The sequence below is a fragment of the Microcaecilia unicolor genome, chromosome 6 (assembly GCF_901765095.1).
Source record: "Microcaecilia unicolor chromosome 6, aMicUni1.1, whole genome shotgun sequence".
NCBI classification, from domain to species: domain Eukaryota; kingdom Metazoa; phylum Chordata; class Amphibia; order Gymnophiona; family Siphonopidae; genus Microcaecilia; species Microcaecilia unicolor.
In genome coordinates this window covers 185,434,735-185,454,029 of record NC_044036.1, presented here as the reverse complement: position 1 = coordinate 185,454,029, position 19,295 = coordinate 185,434,735, and the positions used below count along the sequence as shown (strand labels likewise).

The 19,295-nt window shown below is 43.4% G+C and overlaps 1 protein-coding gene across 4 annotated transcripts in view; it reads left to right on the top strand.

The window, feature by feature from the left end:
• The window catches only part of TERF2IP (TERF2 interacting protein), a 43,952-nt gene extending 26,683 nt beyond the window's left edge, over positions 1-17,269 (top strand). For 3 of the 4 annotated variants that reach the window (XM_030206329.1, XM_030206328.1, XM_030206330.1), the window contains exons 3-4: positions 7,248-7,399; positions 16,465-17,269. In XM_030206329.1, coding sequence (XP_030062189.1) covers positions 7,248-7,399; positions 16,465-16,902 — 590 coding nt within the window. In that variant the 3' untranslated portion in view covers positions 16,903-17,269. The remainder of the gene's footprint in view (positions 1-7,247; positions 7,400-16,464) is intronic. The other variant, XM_030206332.1, reaches the window with a different exon arrangement.
• Positions 17,270-19,295: the final 2,026 nt, after the last annotated feature.

Here is a 19,295-nt window from a genome sequence, read left to right as displayed (position 1 = left end):
CGAGAACATTAAATTTAGTAGATGCGTGGCGGGCACCGCATCCTGGAGAGAAGGATTATACGCACAGATCACGCGCACATGGTACTTTAGCGCGACTAGATTACATCCTGGTAGAGCGATCCATGTTTTCGCGGGTATGGGCAGCCCATATTGGACCAGAAGAGATATCAGCCCATGCGCTGGTGTGGCTAGACCTTGAGGCACCCGGGGACAGAGCTGAGGGGGGGGGGCAGGATGGAGATACCCAGTATACCTATATATGGAACCCGCTTTCCAAAAATATCTGTCAAGTAAATGGGGTGACTACGCGTATAATAATAGAGAGCATGTGCAGGCGGATCCCATCTTGTACTGGTCTGCCTCGAAAGCAGTCATAAGAGGAGATATTATAGCTTACTGTAATGTAAGAAAGAAGCGTAAGGCAGCAAACATTCTCCATTTGGAAAAACAATTTCTTAGAGCCAAGCGAGCACATGTGCACAGGCCCACGCCACAAACCTTAGAAAAGCTGAAAACAATGCAGATCACCCTGAATACCTTAATTCATGAATGCGAGACCAGATCGGCGATGTATTATAAATTGAAGTTACACCAATTTGGCAATAAAACGGGGCGGTTATTAGCCAGAGTAATAAAGAATTGGGGAGGGCCCCGGGTGGTTGCTACACTGCAGGATAAAAGAGGCAAACCCACTTCCTCGCAACAAGAAATTGGGAACATTTTTAGCAAATATTTTGCCTCACTATTCTTATGGTGAGGCGCTAGATATGTCAGTGGTACAGGATTACTTAGATAAAGCAGGGCTTGCAAAGTTGACAAGTGATGAGCAGGCAATGCTTAACGCCCCCTTAACCATGGATGAGCTGCAACAAGCCATTAAACGATTAAAGATGCGTACTGCCCCGGGACCAGATGGGTATTCAGGGGAATATTTTAAGACAATGCCCTTGGAAGCACAGGTAGCGTTGTTAGAATACTTTGAAGAAGTGATCACTAAAGGCAGCTTTCCCCTACACGCTAACACTGCGCTCATTACATTGCTACCAAAGCCCGGAAAACCGCTGAACAGAGCAGAGGACTTTAGACCAATATCATTATTGAATGTTGACACTAAACTATTGGCTGGGATATTGGCCGAGAGGCTTGCACAGTACCTACCTAAATTGATAAACTCTGAGCAAGTGGGATTCGTCCGAAATAGACAAGCCACACATAATGTCAGACGTTTATTACTTGCTATGGCATCCTGTCAGGAACGGCGGGACCCCTCTGTAGTGTTGAGCCTAGACGCCGAAAAGGCGTTCGATAGGGTGCACTGGGGATATTTATTTCATACCCTGGATGCTATGGGGATATCAGGATGGTTTTTGCAAGCTATTTAAGCTCTCTATTGTGAACCTGGAGCACGGGTCCCGGTCAATGGTGTGCGAGAGGAAGGGTTCAGGATCCAGAGAGGAACTCGACAGGGTTGCCCCCTCTCCCCTGCTTTGTTTGTAATCTCACTAGAGCCATTCCTACGTACAATTATGAATCAAAAAGGTATTAAAGGTGTCTCGGTGGCTGGTCAACAAGTAAAAGTATTGGCTTTTGCCGACGATTTGTTGTTGACTGTGACAGACCCACCTAGGTCTATGGATATACTTCTACAAGAAATAAACATATATGGACGGATCTCAGGTTTTAAACTAAATCTGGCCAAATCATCTGCCCTGGAAATAGTTAAGGGAACCCACCATGACTGGAAATCTAACTTTCCCCTGACTTGGGAAACAAACTCTATCAAATACCTAGGAATCCGTATATCAGCGGACCTGTCGCAATTATACGAACTTAACTTGCAAAGGTTGCTCACTGACACTAAATTGAGTATGCAGGCTTGGAGTGCGCTCCCTGTGTCCCTGTTAGGGTGAATAGCCTTGTTTAATATGATTATAGCCCCCAGATGGATATATATTTTTCAAACCATCCCATTATATTTGAGAAGGGGGGACGAAAGAACTTTGAATCAACAACTGCAGAAATTTCTCTGGAAAGGGAAAAAAGCCCACCTCTCTGTTTCTTCTTTAAGTATACCAGTGGAATATGGAGGCTTAGGGCTTTTAAACTTAAGATTCCTTAACATTGCCAGTGGAATGAGACACACAAACGATTGGTATAGGAACACCAGTGATTACACCAACACAACCTTAGAGTTAGGTCTTTCCCCGGGGATACATTTCAGCAACTATTTACATAATACTGGTGTACCCATGCCATACCCCCTGAAACACTCTGGGATAATGACAACAGCAAAGGTGACATGGGGTTGGATATGACGCTTGCACCACTTCTCTGCGAAGGTAACACCATTTTTGCACATATGTGATAATCATGCTTTTCCTCCTGGTCAAATGTACTCAGTATTTCGAAAATGGCAAAACAAAGGCATTATATATTTATTGCATGTGTTAACTAGAGAGGGTCGTGTTCGAGTGTTTTCAGAATTACAAGCAGAATTTGGACTGTCAGATAGTGATAGTTTTTATTATAGACAATTGAGTCATTACACTGCATCTCTACCCTGGACATCATTGACGGAAGATGCGCAGGAAGAACTTTCATCTGCCTTTTCGTTGGAATCACAACAGAAAGTGCCAATGTCTTATCATCATAGACACATACGAGACACAGCCCCAGAGTTGGAATATCACAGACTGGCACAACTATGGGAAATAGATTTGCAGGTACCAGTTACGTCACAGCAATCGAAAACCCACATTTTGCAGATAAGAAGAGTTACGACTCTGGCCGCACATTGGGAGCTACAATTTAAGATGGTCTTGTGTTTGCATATACCTCCTAAGAGAGCATTTCATATGGGACTCTCACCCTGGGGAGAATGTGCAAAGTGTGGAGCAGCTGGGGCAACATTGGGCCATATGTTCTGGTCTTGTGCTGGTATCCAGAAGTTTTGGAAACTGATTATAGCCTATGTTGCCAAAATATGGGGACAACAATGGCACTGTGACTCGTCTCTACTTTTTGGTTGCCCCAACCTGGGGAAAAAACCCAGAAAAGGATACACTGCATTCGCATTAAGGGCCATAATTGTTGGCAAGCAAGCGATCTTAACTGAATGGTTGTCATACCAATGCCCCACCTTGCGGCAATGGCGTACTCGTATGGTGCTCCTGTTGCGCATGGAACGCATGGCTGTACAAGACTTAGATTCCAAGATGGGCAAGGGGTTTCAACAGAGATGGTCACCATTTTGGGATACTATGACCGCCGCGGCAAGAAGCCACTTACTGAACTTTTAAGTCCGCTGCTATGTATGAGGAGATAAGAGAAAGGAAAGAGGGTGTTAAGTCTGGGGAGGTAAGAGGAGGGTGGGAGGGTTATCCGAAATAAGTTGGGAATCAAAACTATTGTTTTCTATTGTTGTTTGTTGGGTACTGTAGAAGGGATGTGGCAAACAGGGAGGGAGGGGGGAAAAGAAAAATGTTTACAAAGAGTGGATGCACAGGTGCCCTGTTTTTTTAGGTATCTAGATGTGTTATCTATATATTCCACGGATTGTATTGCTCTTACTCAATAAAAACAGATTTAAACATAAATAAATATAATGTCCTTACTGACTACAGTCTTCTGTCCTCTTTCTTTTGCCCTCTAGTACTAGATTAACCAGTAACTACATGAAATTTGGAACAAATCTTTTCCCTTTAAACTGGATCTTGTGTTGGGGAATTTCCGCTTTGTCATCTTATGTATCCTTATTTGCAATCATGTCTTTCCAACTAATCTTCAAAAATCATAGATCTAATTATTTGTTGTCTTGTTATAAGACAGGGTTCGACTCTTTTATGGTTTCAGAGGCCAATGGGGAGGCTGTAGGGATGAGATTTGATATACCGCCTTTATGTGGTTACAATCAAAGTGGTTTACAAATTATATGAAGGTACTTATTTTGTACTTGGGGCAATGGAGAGTTAAGTGATTTGCCCAGAGTCACAAGGACCTGCAATTGGAATCGAACTCAGCTCTCCAGCTTCTCAGGCCACTGCACTAACCATTAAGCTAATCCTACTACACAGATAAAAGGGACCTGTGCTCATCATAAGAACATAAGAATAGCCATTCTGGGTCAGACCAATGGTCCATCTAGCCCAGTATCCTATTTCCAACAGCGGCCAATCCGGGTCACAGGTACCTGGCAGAAACCCAAATAGTAGCAACATTCCATGCTACCAATCCCAGGGCAAGCTGTGGGCCATAGGAGAACAACTGCTGCTTTTTGATATTGGTGCACAGGGTACGAGCTTACTGAAGGATTGTTTAAGAGGGAGAGTGTTTGAGAAGGATGAGGGGATTGAAACATAATGTGAGCAAGTGCAAAGTGATGCTTGTGGGAAAGAGGAACCTGAACTTTAACTGTGTGATGCAAGGTTTCAAATTAGGAGTCACCGATCAGGGAAAAGGATCTAGGTGTCATCATTGGTAATAGTTGAAACCTTCTACTCAGTGTGCGGTGGTGGCTAAGAAAGCAAATAGAATGTTAGGTATTAAGAAAGGAATGGAAAACAAAAATGAGAATATTATAATGCCGGTGCATTACTCCATGGTACGATCACACCTCGAATACTGTGTGCAATTCTGGTAACCGCATCTCAAAAAAGATATAGCGGAATTAGAAAAGGTACAGAGAAGGGCAACAAAAATGATAAAGGGGATGGGACGACTTCCCTAAAGGCTGAAGCGGCTAGGCTTTTCAGCTTGGAGAAAAGATGGCTGAGGGGAGATAGGATGGAGGTATATAAAATATTGAGTGGAGTGGAATGGGTAGATGTGAATTGCTTGTTTACTCTTTCCAAAAATACTAGGACTTGGGGGCACACAATGAAGCTACAAAGTAGTAAATTTAAAACAAATTGGAGAAAATATTTCTTCATCCAAAAGCACTTAGCGGGGTTTATAAAAGGTTTAAATAGCTTCCTAAAAGAAAAGTCCATAAGCCCTTACTAAGATGGAGAAAACCCACTGCTTATTTCTAGGATAAGCAGCATAAAATGTATTGTACTGTTTTGGGATCTTGCTAGGTACTTTTTTTTTGTTGTTTGTTACATTTGTACCCCGCGCTTTCCCACTCATGGCAGGCTCAATGCGGCAGGCAATGGAGGGTTAAGTGACTTGCCCAGAGTCACAAGGAGCTGCCTGTGCCGGGAATCAAACTCAGTTCCCCAGGACCAAAGTCCACCACCCTAACCACTAGGCCACTCCTCCACTCTTGTGGCCTGGATTGGCCACTGTTGGAAACAGGATGCTGGGCTTGATGGACCTTCGGTTTGTCCCAGTATGGCAATGCTTTTGTTCTTATAATGAATTATTTCTCGGCGTTGGCTCAACCGTTTTGCACAAATGAGTTGTTATCCCTTTCTAAAAGCAGGTGGAGTTAAAGATGAATTCTACCAGTGACATCACTGGTATAAGTAGTGGTGATCCCTGGAAGATTACAGTATTTTTCTCTACCTTCAGCAGTTGGTAGGTTGCAGTTCAGTGCCCCTGAGTCTCTGGCCTAGCTCCCTGCTTTGCTAGTCATGACTGCGCAGTGTGATTGAGCCTGAGACCCTCTCCTAGGCTTATGGATTTGTTCTGTGTCTGCCTAGTCGAGTGTGGAGTTTGGCTACTGGTTGTGGCTTCAGGCTCAGTGCCCTTGGACCATGCTCCTCTGCAACTCTAGGTTCTTTTTTTTTTTTGGGGGGGGGGCCTGTTAGCTCCTCCCTGTGTTAGGGAATAGAACTGACTTTTATTGCTACTGCAGCTTTAAAATATCTGAAAAAAGAATGAGCAGCACAGAACTCAAAATCCCATTTACTTGCGAGTGAGGGGTTTCCCCGGTTAGTACCCTAGGAAAGCTCGAGGAGCATCGGGGCTGCCCGGACTTCTGGCTGAGGGAATCTCAGCCCTCCCCCCTCCCGCGTTGCACCTGCCATGTGGTCGTGAATTCCAGTGGGCAGGAACCGTGGCCATTTTCTCTTCACAGGTTTCTTCTGAAGCTGTTTTAATGCAGCAGGAACCTGTTCTTTTTTTTACCTCTTGTCCCCTACCCCCTTGGTCTCTTCTGCTGGGGAAGGCCATAGGTAGCTTTTGACTTCAGAGCTTGACTCAGATGGTCAAGCAGGCCCTGATGGCGGATGGTGGGGCCCCTCCTCTTGGGGGGGCATTCTGGAGCTGAAATAGTTCAGGGCAAAAGGTGTGCTTCTGGAAGTGCCAGTACCTTTGAAGGCAGCTATGGGGAGTTCGGAGGTCCTCCTGGACTTCCTCCCTGTCCCTTCTGGATTCCAATGCAGAGGGTCCCCTGCCCCCAGAGCTGGAGGAGGAATGGTCCCACATTATCTGGCTCTTTCAGAAAGACTAGTTGTCTCTTCTCATTGATGGTTATTACTTCTCTCTCCATGGTGCGGACCATGGATTTGAATCCTGTGGAAGGGGACCCTTTGCTGGAGGGGCTTTTTGGGCCCCCCAAGCATTTTCCTCTCATACAAGGCACTTACCTGCATGATGATGACGGAGTGGGACATTCCTGATGGCCCTCTTCGAGAGTATGTATAATAGATTTCAGAATAGGGGTGGTTAAGAAGGCATGTAGGCAATGCTCAGTGCTGTTGGCTATTAACAAGAAATGGTACACAGGTCCAAGGATTGCAAAATGCAGTTATGAAATATTGGTCCTTATTTTCAGTGTATGAGGCCACCCCTATTCTGAAATCTATTATACATACTGTATGCTTGTACATACTGTGAATTATGTGTACATAACCTTTTCAGTCTTATAAATTGACTCACTGGAATGATATTACCGGTAAGTTTTTTAGGATGAAAACTGTGTTCCTATCTGTAGATATTTTATAAGCCTGAATGTGAAATTGCCCATGGTCAAAACTTATCAAAGTATCCAAAAACTGCACTTGGTGTCCACCTATGTTTGACGTAAACTTAATATTGGGATCACGTTGACTTGAATAATCCAAAATTTCTCTCAATAATTAATTCACCCCCTCTCCAAGGCATGTAAGACTTGTTATCCTTTATTAACAAAATGATTAATTTAAGAAAAAGGAGTGCAACGTGGCTCTTTTCATACTGATTCTAGGGAGAGGGAGATCGAGATGCCATACAATATTTGGCCATGAGGCAAATCTTAGGCACTTTTGTCTTTAATATCCTTTGTTAAGGTAGTTTACAATCAACTGAATATTTTCTGTTTGCAGCAGAATTTCACCAGAAGAAAGGTGCTAAAATGCTGGAGGAAAATAAATTGAATGGTGACCAAGGCTTGAAGGTTCAAAAGAAAGCAGCAGAAAAACCACCAGCAGAGGAAGGAATCCTTCACATTTTTGAGATTGCTAACCAAGAATTTGAGGTATAAATCATAGTCTTGGTAAATTCATCTAATGTTAGTAGTAAAGCAGTATACGTGATGCAGGTACTTTTTTGCTTTGCTTCTTACAGTTTTCACTTATTTTGTTATTATTTTCTTATTTGGCTCACTTTCGTATGTTATTTGTTTTGCTTATCTCCCTTTTTTTCACTTTGTTCTTCCTCGAGATTTTTTTTTTCCCCTCCCACAACTCTCTCCAACCTCTCTACCTCACTTCTTTTCCCTAGAACTGTCAGTGGAAATGGCGGAACTGCAGTGTTTCTTCCCCCAGGACCTTTTAAATGGGTTAGCTGATCACCCAGCTAACTTAACTTATAATACTGTACAGTATTCCCGCACTCCCACATGACTAAATGATCTAGAGATTGGAATAACTAGTGAGGTAATTAAATTTGCTGATGACACCAAGTTGTTAAATTGCAAGAGGATTATGAAAAATTGCAAGAAGACTTTGGGAGACTGGGCATCCCTTGAGGGCCTCCTGGGCTGGTTTGGCCAGTAGGCGCCATCTTTGGGGTCACTTCCTCACCCCAGCGTTGCTTTCTCCTCCTAGCTATCTTTTGGGCTCTACCTTCCTCGTAAAAAAAAAAAAAAAGACTGCTCAGGCAGACAGTGCAGGGACCTGACTGTCCTGCACAGGAGTTGAGTGCATCATGCTGTTGGCTGATCCTGCCCTGAGATGATCACGACAGAGGAGACACGCACTTGATTTTATGGCTGTAGTGAGATTTGTTTTCCTTCCCTTTGAGCAGTCGGCGGTTGTTGACAAGTATGCAGGGAGCATGACTGCTGAAACAATCAAGTGCTGCTTCTGATGTGGAAAGCACCATTCGGTGGTGGGTCTCTGCCCCATGGGGTGTGCTTAGGGCCTCAGTAATTATGGCAGTATTTCAGCGGTGGAAGCAGTTTTCCTGCACTGACACGCCAGGAGCACACACCATCTTGATCCTTCCCGCCGACGCGCCAGATGAGCAGGCTGCTGCAAACTTTCAGAGTTTGGATTCCTTGCACCCTGCAGCACTTCAGGAGCTTGGTTCAGGCGGGTTTGTTGCAAGGTCCCCTTTGCCTGGACACATTGGGGCTCCTGGGGTCTCTTCTGAAGCCTTGTGGATATCCTGAAAACCTGACTGACTGGGGTACTTTCAGGTCTAGGTTTGGGAACCAGTGGTTTAGTTTTCCAGAAAACAAAAATAAATGACAGAGAATGAGGTGATCTTCCCTGTTCAGCTACGATTACAGTTTGTTTGTGAGGAAGGCTTCCACTGTGTTTCTTCTGCTTCTGTTTTGTGATGCGACATATGCTGACTAACTGAGGGCCTGGCCATCCAGGATCACTGTCTTCAATGCAATGTGGCCCTTAAAATAAATTAGTGCATGAGCCCTTATCACCATTTATTTTGTCGGTGGTAAGGGCTCACACACTAATCAGTTAGTGCATGGCAGTGTAGCTCTGCGGTAACTAATTAGCACAGAATACGCCCACTCTCTGCCCCCCCAGACACGCTCCCACTGCAAAAAAAATTTATTTTGTAGCACGTGAGTAGCGCAAGCACATCTTGAAATTGAAATTTAATGCAGGACGCTTCAGCACATCCCATGGTATTCCATTTTTTGCCCTTTGTAAGTTAGTAATCTTTATTATAAGCATAATGGCAGAATACCATAACAGGAAATCCAACATTTTCTTTATGTAATATTTCCACAACATACAATGGAAAACAAACATCCATAGGTTATTGTATTATCTAGATCTATACCTCGTGTATTTATAACCCAAGATCACGAGCTCGCCTACCTTCTATCAAGCTTAAGCATAAACCCATCCTTGAAACCATCCCCTTCCCCCCACCCTCCTACCCCTCTCGTCTTAACAACTTCAACCATAAGAACTACTTGCCCTACCTACGTAGTTACCCATTAGATCACTTAGTTCACCTAAACTCCCCTCAGTTCCCAACCCGCAAGTTGACCTTCCCCCTCTTGCCCTTTGTAAATGGGCCCCTTACAGTCTCAGAAGTGGTTACTTGGGGACAGTCATGGTCTTTGAACAAAATGTCAATCTGATTATACATTTATACTTTTGAAAAGTCTAAGACTTTATTCTTGGAAAGAAATTTCAATCTATCTTGATTTTATTAGAGTTATAGACAAGAATAACTGGCAATGTTCTTGATTAAGTGAAGAAGCACGTGGCCTGGGAGGTACCTTTTTTTTTCTAAGATATCCCTGCAGATGTCTTGTAAAATATTTGACAATTAGTTATGGTTTTTTTTTTATGGTCCAGAGCAGCTAAGAAGCATTTTTAGATGCAAAGAACGTGTTTAACCCTGTGACTTCAACTCCAAGTCAAGAAGGAGATGGATAGGCTGCATATAGGATTATTTGCTGTTAGTCACACTTAATAACTTTTTCTTTAGTGATTTTTCATGGTTATACCCCTGTTCCCCCCCCCCCCCCCAATGAGATAGTGGTATAATGTAGCTGGGGGGGGGGGATTTCCGTGTATATCTTGTTTATTCAAATAATGTAAGTTAACCATGCACTTTGCATATACAGAGATGCCATCAGTATCACATCAGTGAACAGAATTTACAGAGCAAAACAGCCCTCACCCCATCCCACCCACCCACCCCCCCTTCCCTGAACCAATCCCGTTGGCTGCATGTGGAAGCTAAAAATAAGTCCAAAGTCAATGAAGAATATGGTTATGGGCTGCCTACTGTAGTGTGGACCAAAATCTTTCCCAACAATGCTGGAAACTTTTCCCTTTGACTGATGTGTCCTGAATCCCCAGTCTTTTCATAGAGAGTAATGTGATCATCTGCGACCTCCAACTGGAAAGGAAAGGCAAGGCGAAGTGGTGTCCTGCCAGTGCTGTAAAATGATTTTTTTTTTGCCATGAGGACCTGTCAGCGGAGAAAGGCCAGCAATCCCGGAGGTGCAGGAGCAGATGAACTGTAATCCTTAAACAAGGGGATGGGAGCCAGTTGGTGGGCAAGCCCATTGGGCCATAGTTACTTGCATGACCTGAGTCTAGAATGCAAGGACCACAGGACAGCTCCAGAACATATGGCCTAGCATTGCGGGAGAATGCTGACATTTTGGGCACTCTGCCAAGGCTACAAAATTCACCCTTCAGGCTCAGTGTGGTGAAATACAGTGGGGGAAATAAGTATTTGATCCCTTGCTGATTTTGTAAGTTTGCCCACTGACAAAGACATGAGCAGCCCATAATTGAAGGGTAGGTTATTGGTAACAGTGAGAGATAGCACATCACAAATTAAATCCGGAAAATCACATTGTGGAAAGTATATGAATTTATTTGCATTCTGCAGAGGGAAATAAGTATTTGATCCCCCACCAACCAGTAAGAGATCTGGCCCCTACAGACCAGGTAGATGCTCCAAATCAACTCGTTACCTGCATGACAGACAGCTGTCGGCAATGGTCACCTGTATGAAAGACACCTGTCCACAGACTCAGTGAATCAGTCAGACTCTAACCTCTACAAAATGGCCAAGAGCAAGGAGCTGTCTAAGGATGTCAGGGACAAGATCATACACCTGCACAAGGCTGGAATGGGCTACAAAACCATCAGTAAGACGCTGGGCGAGAAGGAGACAACTGTTGGTGCCATAGTAAGAAAATGGAAGAAGTACAAAATGACTGTCAATCGACAAAGATCTGGGGCTCCACGCAAAATCTCACCTCGTGGGGTATCCTTGATCATGAGGAAGGTTAGAAATCAGCCTACAACTACAAGGGGGGAACTTGTCAATGATCTCAAGGCAGCTGGGACCACTGTCACCACGAAAACCATTGGTAACACATTACGACATAACGGATTGCAATCCTGCAGTGCCCGCAAGGTCCCCCTGCTCCGGAAGGCACATGTGACGGCCCGTCTGAAGTTTGCCAGTGAACACCTGGATGATGCCGAGAGTGATTGGGAGAAGGTGCTGTGGTCAGATGAGACAAAAATTGAGCTCTTTGGCATGAACTCAACTCGCCGTGTTTGGAGGAAGAGAAATGCTGCCTATGACCCAAAGAACACCGTCCCCACTGTCAAGCATGGAGGTGGAAATGTTATGTTTTGGGGGTGTTTCTCTGCTAAGGGCACAGGACTACTTCACCGCATCAATGGGAGAATGGATGGGGCCATGTACCGTACAATTCTGAGTGACAACCTCCTTCCCTCCGCCAGGGCCTTAAAAATGGGTCGTGGCTGGGTCTTCCAGCACGACAATGACCCAAAACATACAGCCAAGGCAACAAAGGAGTGGCTCAGGAAGAAGCACATTAGGGTCATGGAGTGGCCTAGCCAGTCACCAGACCTTAATCCCATTGAAAACTTATGGAGGGAGCTGAAGCTGCGAGTTACCAAGCGACAGCCCAGAACTCTTAATGATTTAGAGATGATCTGCAAAGAGGAGTGGACCAAAATTCCTCCTGACATGTGTGCAAACCTCATCATCAACTACAGAAGACGTCTGACCGCTGTGCTTGCCAACAAGGGTTTTGCCACCAAGTATTAGGTCTTGTTTGCCAGAGGGATTAAATACTTATTTCCCTCTGCAGAATGCAAATAAATTCATATACTTTCCACAATGTGATTTTCCGGATTTAATTTGTGATGTGCTATCTCTCACTGTTACCAATAACCTACCCTTCAATTATGGGCTGCTCATGTCTTTGTCAGTGGGCAAACTTACAAAATCAGCAAGGGATCAAATACTTATTTCCCCCACTGTATATAGTCTCAAGACAAATTTGTATTGTAACTTCCACAAAGAAACATTAGGTGTAGAGCTGTACACTGATGACAAAGAGCTTTTGTAATTGTTGCACCGAGATGGCAATCAACAAATCCTCAGTCCACTGCGTGGCCAGTTGGGTGTGATTTTAAATCCTCTGTAGTGTCTTACAAATATTTCTGTTGATATGCCAAGGGTACGCGGTTCTGTGAGCTTAAAGTAAGGGCCTTGTTCAAGGTTTCTTGAGCATCTTCACATACTCAGTCCAAGGTAGGTTCCGTATATAGTGCCCTAGTTGTACATATGCAAATCGATCTGTGTCCGGAAGAGTGTTTATCCTGCAAAGTGGCAAAGGATTGCAACTTCCTGTCGTCCAGCAGCAGTTGTGACAAGTAGTGTATTCCAAGTGTTGTCCAGCATGCAAGAACTGCCAAATCCTGTACCCTGTGGAAAATCAGGGTTATGTTGTAAAGCCAGGTATGGAGTCACTGCTGCAGAGAAATTGTTTGCAAATACCACGCCAAGCAGCCCACGCCATTTGCACAAAAGCATTAGCTTTCAAGAATGTGGAAGTACGACCAGTGTGGATGTGCCAACTAAAATGTACATTAGAAAATAAATTCATCTCTAATCACCTCTACCCTGATACCAGTCATTAATGTGCCTCATAATGCAGGCAACATTTAAATACCGTATATTTAAAAGACCTAACCCCCGTGAGATCTGGGCTTCTGCAGCACTGGGATGGAACAGCGGGCGCACTTTCCCTGCCATAAGTAAACTTGCAGTAGTCTATTAATCATTTGCTCCTTTCATTCGCAGATACAGGAGGAACTGCTGCAGAGTGTATAACCACTTGGGCACAATGATCATATTATACAAAGGTATTCGCTCCAGGAGTGAAATCGGGTAGGCACGCTAGATCTCCAGCATGCCCCTCATGGTGGACAATAATGATGTAATATATTTCTCTCATAGAGCTCGGAGAGTGCTACAGGGATGAAGATCCCTAAGTACTTAAGACCCCCTTCCACCCGATTAAGTGGGAACTCCCCATGTCAAGTCATCCGTATCCCGGGGTCAGAGGGAAGGGCCTGCAAATTCTCCATATTGAAGAGAAATTATGATAGTTTTCCATAATTCTGCAGTAAGTCTAGGAGTGTTGAGAGTGAGGACCGAAGATTCATTAGAGTTGAAAGGAGATCATCAGCAAAGGCTAGGGCTTTGACAGTCTGCCCTCGAATGGTCACTCCTTCAAGTTGTACATTATTCCGTATTGTGCATGGAAGGTGTTCTAAAGTAATGGGGATAAAGGGCAGCCCTGCCATGTTCCACAACAAATTGGAAAGGTCTCAGTTCAGACTCCATTGACAAAAAAGGCTGCCTGAGAGTCTGCATAGAGAGTCTCCACTGCCTGATAGAACCACCCAGAAATACCCATATAGGTAAGGGTTTCAAATAAGAACAGCCAGAGAACCTGGTCAAAGGCACGTTTTTACGTCCCAGCTAGTCACTAACATAGGGACCTCTCACCATTGACAGTATGATATAGCTAGGAAAAAATTTTCAGTCCACATTTATAAGTGATATTGGACAGTAACTCCTGTGGACAAGCAGGTGTAAGTAGAAGACTAACCAATATGGTATTTTTATAAAGAGGGGAGGTGTTGAGATTCGACTACTGCCTGAAAAAAGCTAACCAATGGTCCTACCAAGTGAGGTTGCAACAATTTGTAAAACTCCCCTGTCAATCCGTTGGGACCCGGTGCTGATCCCAGCTTGAGAGCCTTGACCGCTACCTGCACTTCCTTGGCCGTAATAGGGTTATTGTGAGAGTCCCTGAGTGTAGAGGACAAACAAGATATACCCAACCGCTGAAGGTATGTTAGGATATGTGTGGTTGTTGTCGGAGTCTGCCCTCTCAGCGTACAGAGCATAAAAATGAGCAACAAAAACCGCTGCAGTTTCCTTCATGTTGGACGTTATGCCCCCCCTTTGGTGTTTTAATTGTTGGAATATATCTGTGGCCTTCCCATGCACGAGTCACTCAAGCCAGTAATTTCCCTGCCTTATTTTCAAACCGAAAATATCTATGGAAATATCCAGTGTACCTGAATGTAACTCACCTTGAGCTACTACTGAAAAAGGTGTGAGTAAAATCTAAATAAATAAATTATGTTTACATTAATCTAGATGTGTGTTCGTGTATGTATGAATTTAGTGCAAATCTTGTTGCTTGTAAAGTTTCAAAGGCACAGGGTGTGGGATGAGCTATATAATTGGCACCTAGCAGCCTTCAACTTCTGCTCTAAAGTCAATAATCCCTTGCGCCAATTGCTTCTTTCTAGCACTTAAAAAGGCAATTATCGCTCCCCGTATCACAGTAATGGCTGGAGGGGGGCCATGAGAGATAGTGGGAAGGATGGAGGGAGGCCACAGAGAGACTAGGGGAAGGCTAGGAAGGGGACATTAGAGAAGTGAAAGCTGGGGAGGGAGCGAGAGACTGGGTTGGGTGAAAGCTGAGGAGGGGCAACGGGGACTGGAGGAGATAGGTTGGACACACGAGTAGTAAACAAGAACAGGGACACAGAAGAGAGGTGCTGGCAGGACAGATAGGGACATACAGAAGATGGATAGCAGACATGGAGAAAGAAGAAATGCAGAAGACATTGGAAAGGCAGGAAAAAAAAATCAGAAGACACGGACAAAATCAAATGGAAAAATAAAGTGCTCAAAATACAAAGGGATAGGTTAGATTATTTTAGTACAGGGGACAGGTTAGATTTCTGTCCCCATGCAACTCTATTTTGGAGTACTAATATCACACACCATAAGAACATAAGAATAGCCAAACGGATTACGGAGTCAGATCAGTGGTCCATCTATCCCAGTATGCTGCTTTATTTAGTTATTACATTTGTACCCTGCACTTTCCCACACAATGCAGGCTCAATGCGGCTTACATAGTAATTTGAAATACAAAGTCATATAATAGAAATTTCAAAACATTATAAGTTGTACTTGATAGTGTATGATTACATATTGTATACAGGTTCTAAGTACCTGTATACAATATGTAAGCTGCATTGAACCTGCTATGAGTGGGAAAGCGCGGGGTACAAATGCAACAAAAAAAAGTTGATCTTGATAATGTATGATTAGTATAAGAGAGGGTAGACAGGATAGGATAGTATAATTTGGGAGAAAAGGGGTAAGGAGGGATAAAATAAAGGGGAGAAGAGAAGGATGGGATGAGTAGAGGGGGAATGGGGAGGTGGGGTAAGTAAAACCAATGATGGGGTCGTTATCTAATTCAGAACAGAATTGGGAGTGGAGGTTGGTAAGATTAGGTTGGGACATTAGGATAGGCTTACTTAAAGAGATGAGCTTTCAGCATTTTTCTAAAGGCAAGTAGTCGTTAATTAATCGGATTCCAACAGTGGCCAATCCAGGTCACAAGTAACTGGCAGAAATCCCAGGGCTTAGTTGCCTGTATGTAGGCCTTTGGGTGGTATATCAAATTCATAGGCATTGGAACCAGGGGAAGCCATGGGTGCCATGGCACCCCCAAACATTAAGCGCAGAAGGTACACAAGGATATCCCCACTCTCACCTGACACCCTGCTCCTTGGTGCTACAGTGGTAAAATGATCATGGGGCCACCCTGCTCACTCTCTCAGCCGCTGGCTTTGCCCCAGATCAGAGGGAGGCAGGACCAATAGCTGCATGTATGAGCAGAGCAGCCCCGCACACTCTATCCCTGTTTTGTCACCGGCACCACTGTTGTCACATATGCAGTGCAAGACAGAGAAGGAGTGGGGAAGATAAGCTCTTTCCAAACAGAGAGAAAGACATATGGTTAAAAGACGTTTATTAATAACATTAAAAAAATTTGACTCAACACAGCCGTGTTTCGGCGCCGGAGTGCCTTCCTCAGGAGTCTTATGATGTAATATGATGTTGAGTTCCAACTAATCGTATTTATACCGAGCAATATATGGTGCAGTGTCACAGTCCTCACTATCTAGATCAAATGACTTCTGTGGACAGGAAATACAGTCACATATGCAGTATCATATCTGTTTTGATACATTGAATCAGATGAAAATTTGTAACATTTGGCTGCTGCTCAAGTTGATGAAAGGTTTGGAGAAGGGCTTGCATTGAAACTATATACACAAGCAATCAATTATTTTTATAAAAATGTAGCACTTAGTGAATATATAGCAGATATTTCATTTGTTTGCATGATGATGGCTTTTATAGCTAAATCATTCCTATTACTTTCTTCAGGTAGAATATGAAACAATAGCAGAAACTTTGCCTCATGGGAAGGATACCGAGAAAGAGGTAAGCCCTGAACCACAACCTATGAAAGAGACAGATGGACCGAAGAGTGTAACGACTGAGGACTCAGCCGTTACTGATCCCCATCCACCAGCAAGAGCGCCTGAGACTGAGGTAGAGACGCTCAAAAGGTGCATTCAAGGATTGATGGAGGAGTTTGGCTTCAGTTTGTCAGTTATTACACAAGCCTTTCTGAAAAACAGTGGTGAACTGGAAGCCACAAGATACTTTCTGAAAAACAGGAAACGTGCTGATGGGTACCCCATCTGGACCTGTCAGGATGACGTGCTTTTAGAGGAAAAAGATACAAAGGTCAGAAAGAAGTTAATTAAAAAATATGGGGCTGAAAATGTAGTTAAACGATGTAAGTTCCTAAATAGTTAAGTGGCTTGTTATTCTCTGGAAAATATGTCAGAGTACTACACCCTAATTTAGGTCCTGTAGTTTATAGAAAATGACTGGGTGCGCTAGTACTTGGCTAGTCATACCTGTCCTTGGAATCTCACAGCCACTTAAGTTTTCAGGATGTCTTCTATGAATGTGTATGAGAAAAATTAGTTTGCACTGGAAACTCGGTATGTGCTGTATTGTGCATATTCTGAAGACTCAATTAACAGTGGAGTCCCCAGGACAGGTTTAGAAGGTTCTGTTAGAACGGTGAAACCAGAAGAGCAGAAACTAAAAAAAAATGTAATATAGGATGAAAAAAATTATAAACACGGTATACACTAGAACAGGGGTGGGCAACCAGTCTTTGAGGGCCACAACCCAGTCGGGTTTTCAAGATTTCCACAATGAATACGCACAATGGAAGCAGTACATGCAGATCAATCTCATGCAGATTTATTATCAATCTTGAAAGGTTGACTGGGTTGTGGCCCTTAATGCCTGTGGTTGGTCACCCCTGCGCTATGAACACTATATGAATATTCACTGTGGATAACCTAATGACCAGACTTGAATGGTTTCTGGTTTTGCATTCTCCAACTAAATATTCATATAATATGTATGGTTTGTTTGGATATTTTTATTGTCCTATATTTAGTGCCTATTCATAGTTCTTGGACTGAAATTAACCTTTTTGTTGTGTATATGCTATGTACTTCACTTGGTATCTGTCAAATTTTATAAGATGGTTAATAAAGATTGCTGTTGTATAAAATCTTCTATGTTTAAGTGTTCATCTTGTCACTGTTTCCTTCGTTGTAATTATTCACAACTTTGAGAATGCTGGCATACCCATGCTAGTTATGTTCTTTGCTGTTCTCTGGGCTATAGATCAGTTAAGTCCTCTCGTTGTGCTTTGTGATCCAGCTTTCCAGACTTAAAGAAACTAAATAGGACCACAGAATTAGATTGAGGGCATGTGCTGGATGTGGTCCACTGGGATTTCAGCAAAGCCTTTAATACTGTTCTACAGGAAGCTCATAAAAAGATGAGCAGCCTGAAGTTAGTTTGAACTGGATTATTTTTATTTATTGGGCTTTATGAAGAGATTAGAAGCTGGTTGGCCAATTTATTCAGAGGAAAGAAAGGCAAGCAGTGGAGAGCTTCAAGGATCAAACCAAGGACCAATCTTGCTCGATATCTTCGAGTAATATCTCTGCAGGGTTTAGCGTAGGGAGGTGTGCAGTGCCCAGGAAAAATTTATACCCATCCCTGTTTCAGGTTTATACTTTTCTCTAGCAATAGGAAGGCTGAGAGAGAAAATAGTTCTGTGCGCATAATTTATAATGGCACAGCAAAAACTGAACAAAAGCATGAACTGATTATATTTTTTTAGCAGTAGTTTCATTATAAAAGTTTATAATAACTAATACTTTATCTCATTAGGGAAAATGTATCAGAAAGCTTGGTTCACATAACCAAGGATAAATTCCTCTAACTGACCCTGAGCCAAAAGGAAGGTAAAATAACAGCTGTAAATCTTTTATGACAGACATGACACAGACTCAGGATCCTGTGTCACAAAATGGCAGCACCTCCTCATTGGCTGGTTTCATTTCCCAAGGCTTGCTCTAGCCAGACCAGTCCTCAAGACAGTGAGCTGCATATGTGAACCTAAAGATAAGGTCCCCAATGACATACAAAGAGAGAGAAGAGAAAATCCAATGTCCGGTAGAGTTTGTGTGAAGGCATACCACTATATCCTTAGATAAGTCCCCTTTCTTCAGCCCCTATGAGCTTTGTTCACCTGCACAACGCTGGCAGCCTGTCTGTCTCCTGGCTCTTCTCTTGTCAGTCACCACCCTGTAAGTTCTCTGTACTAACTTTTCAGCATCACGATATTCCTCCATGTCGGGGATACCCCAAATTCACACATTATGCCTCCATGATTTGTTCTCCGTCCTCCATTTGACTCAGAATATCTATGTGGTCCTTTTGCTCATTTGTTGTGGTTGCATGGAGTTCCATGACTACTGCTTCTTGTTCTATGCACTTCTCTGTTTCTTCCACACACCCCATCAACTTGACATTCATTTTTTTTTTTTTAAGCTTGTGAGGTCATGGAAGAAAAGTCACTTTGTAACAAAGCATTGCGACAACTAAGTGCTGGACCACTGTGTTGAAGGTAGAATTTGATGCTCACTTTAGTAACTGCTAATGTCCACAGCATGAGCTGCAGACAGTGTATGGCTGTGCAAACAGTCCATAGGTAACTCAGTCCATGGAATACAGTCTAGACAACGTAGTAACAAAAGTTGAGGGTGGCAAATAACACACTTCGAGTGGATTAAAAAGTCCTTGCCACAGATGGAGAGGCTGACTGCTGAGAA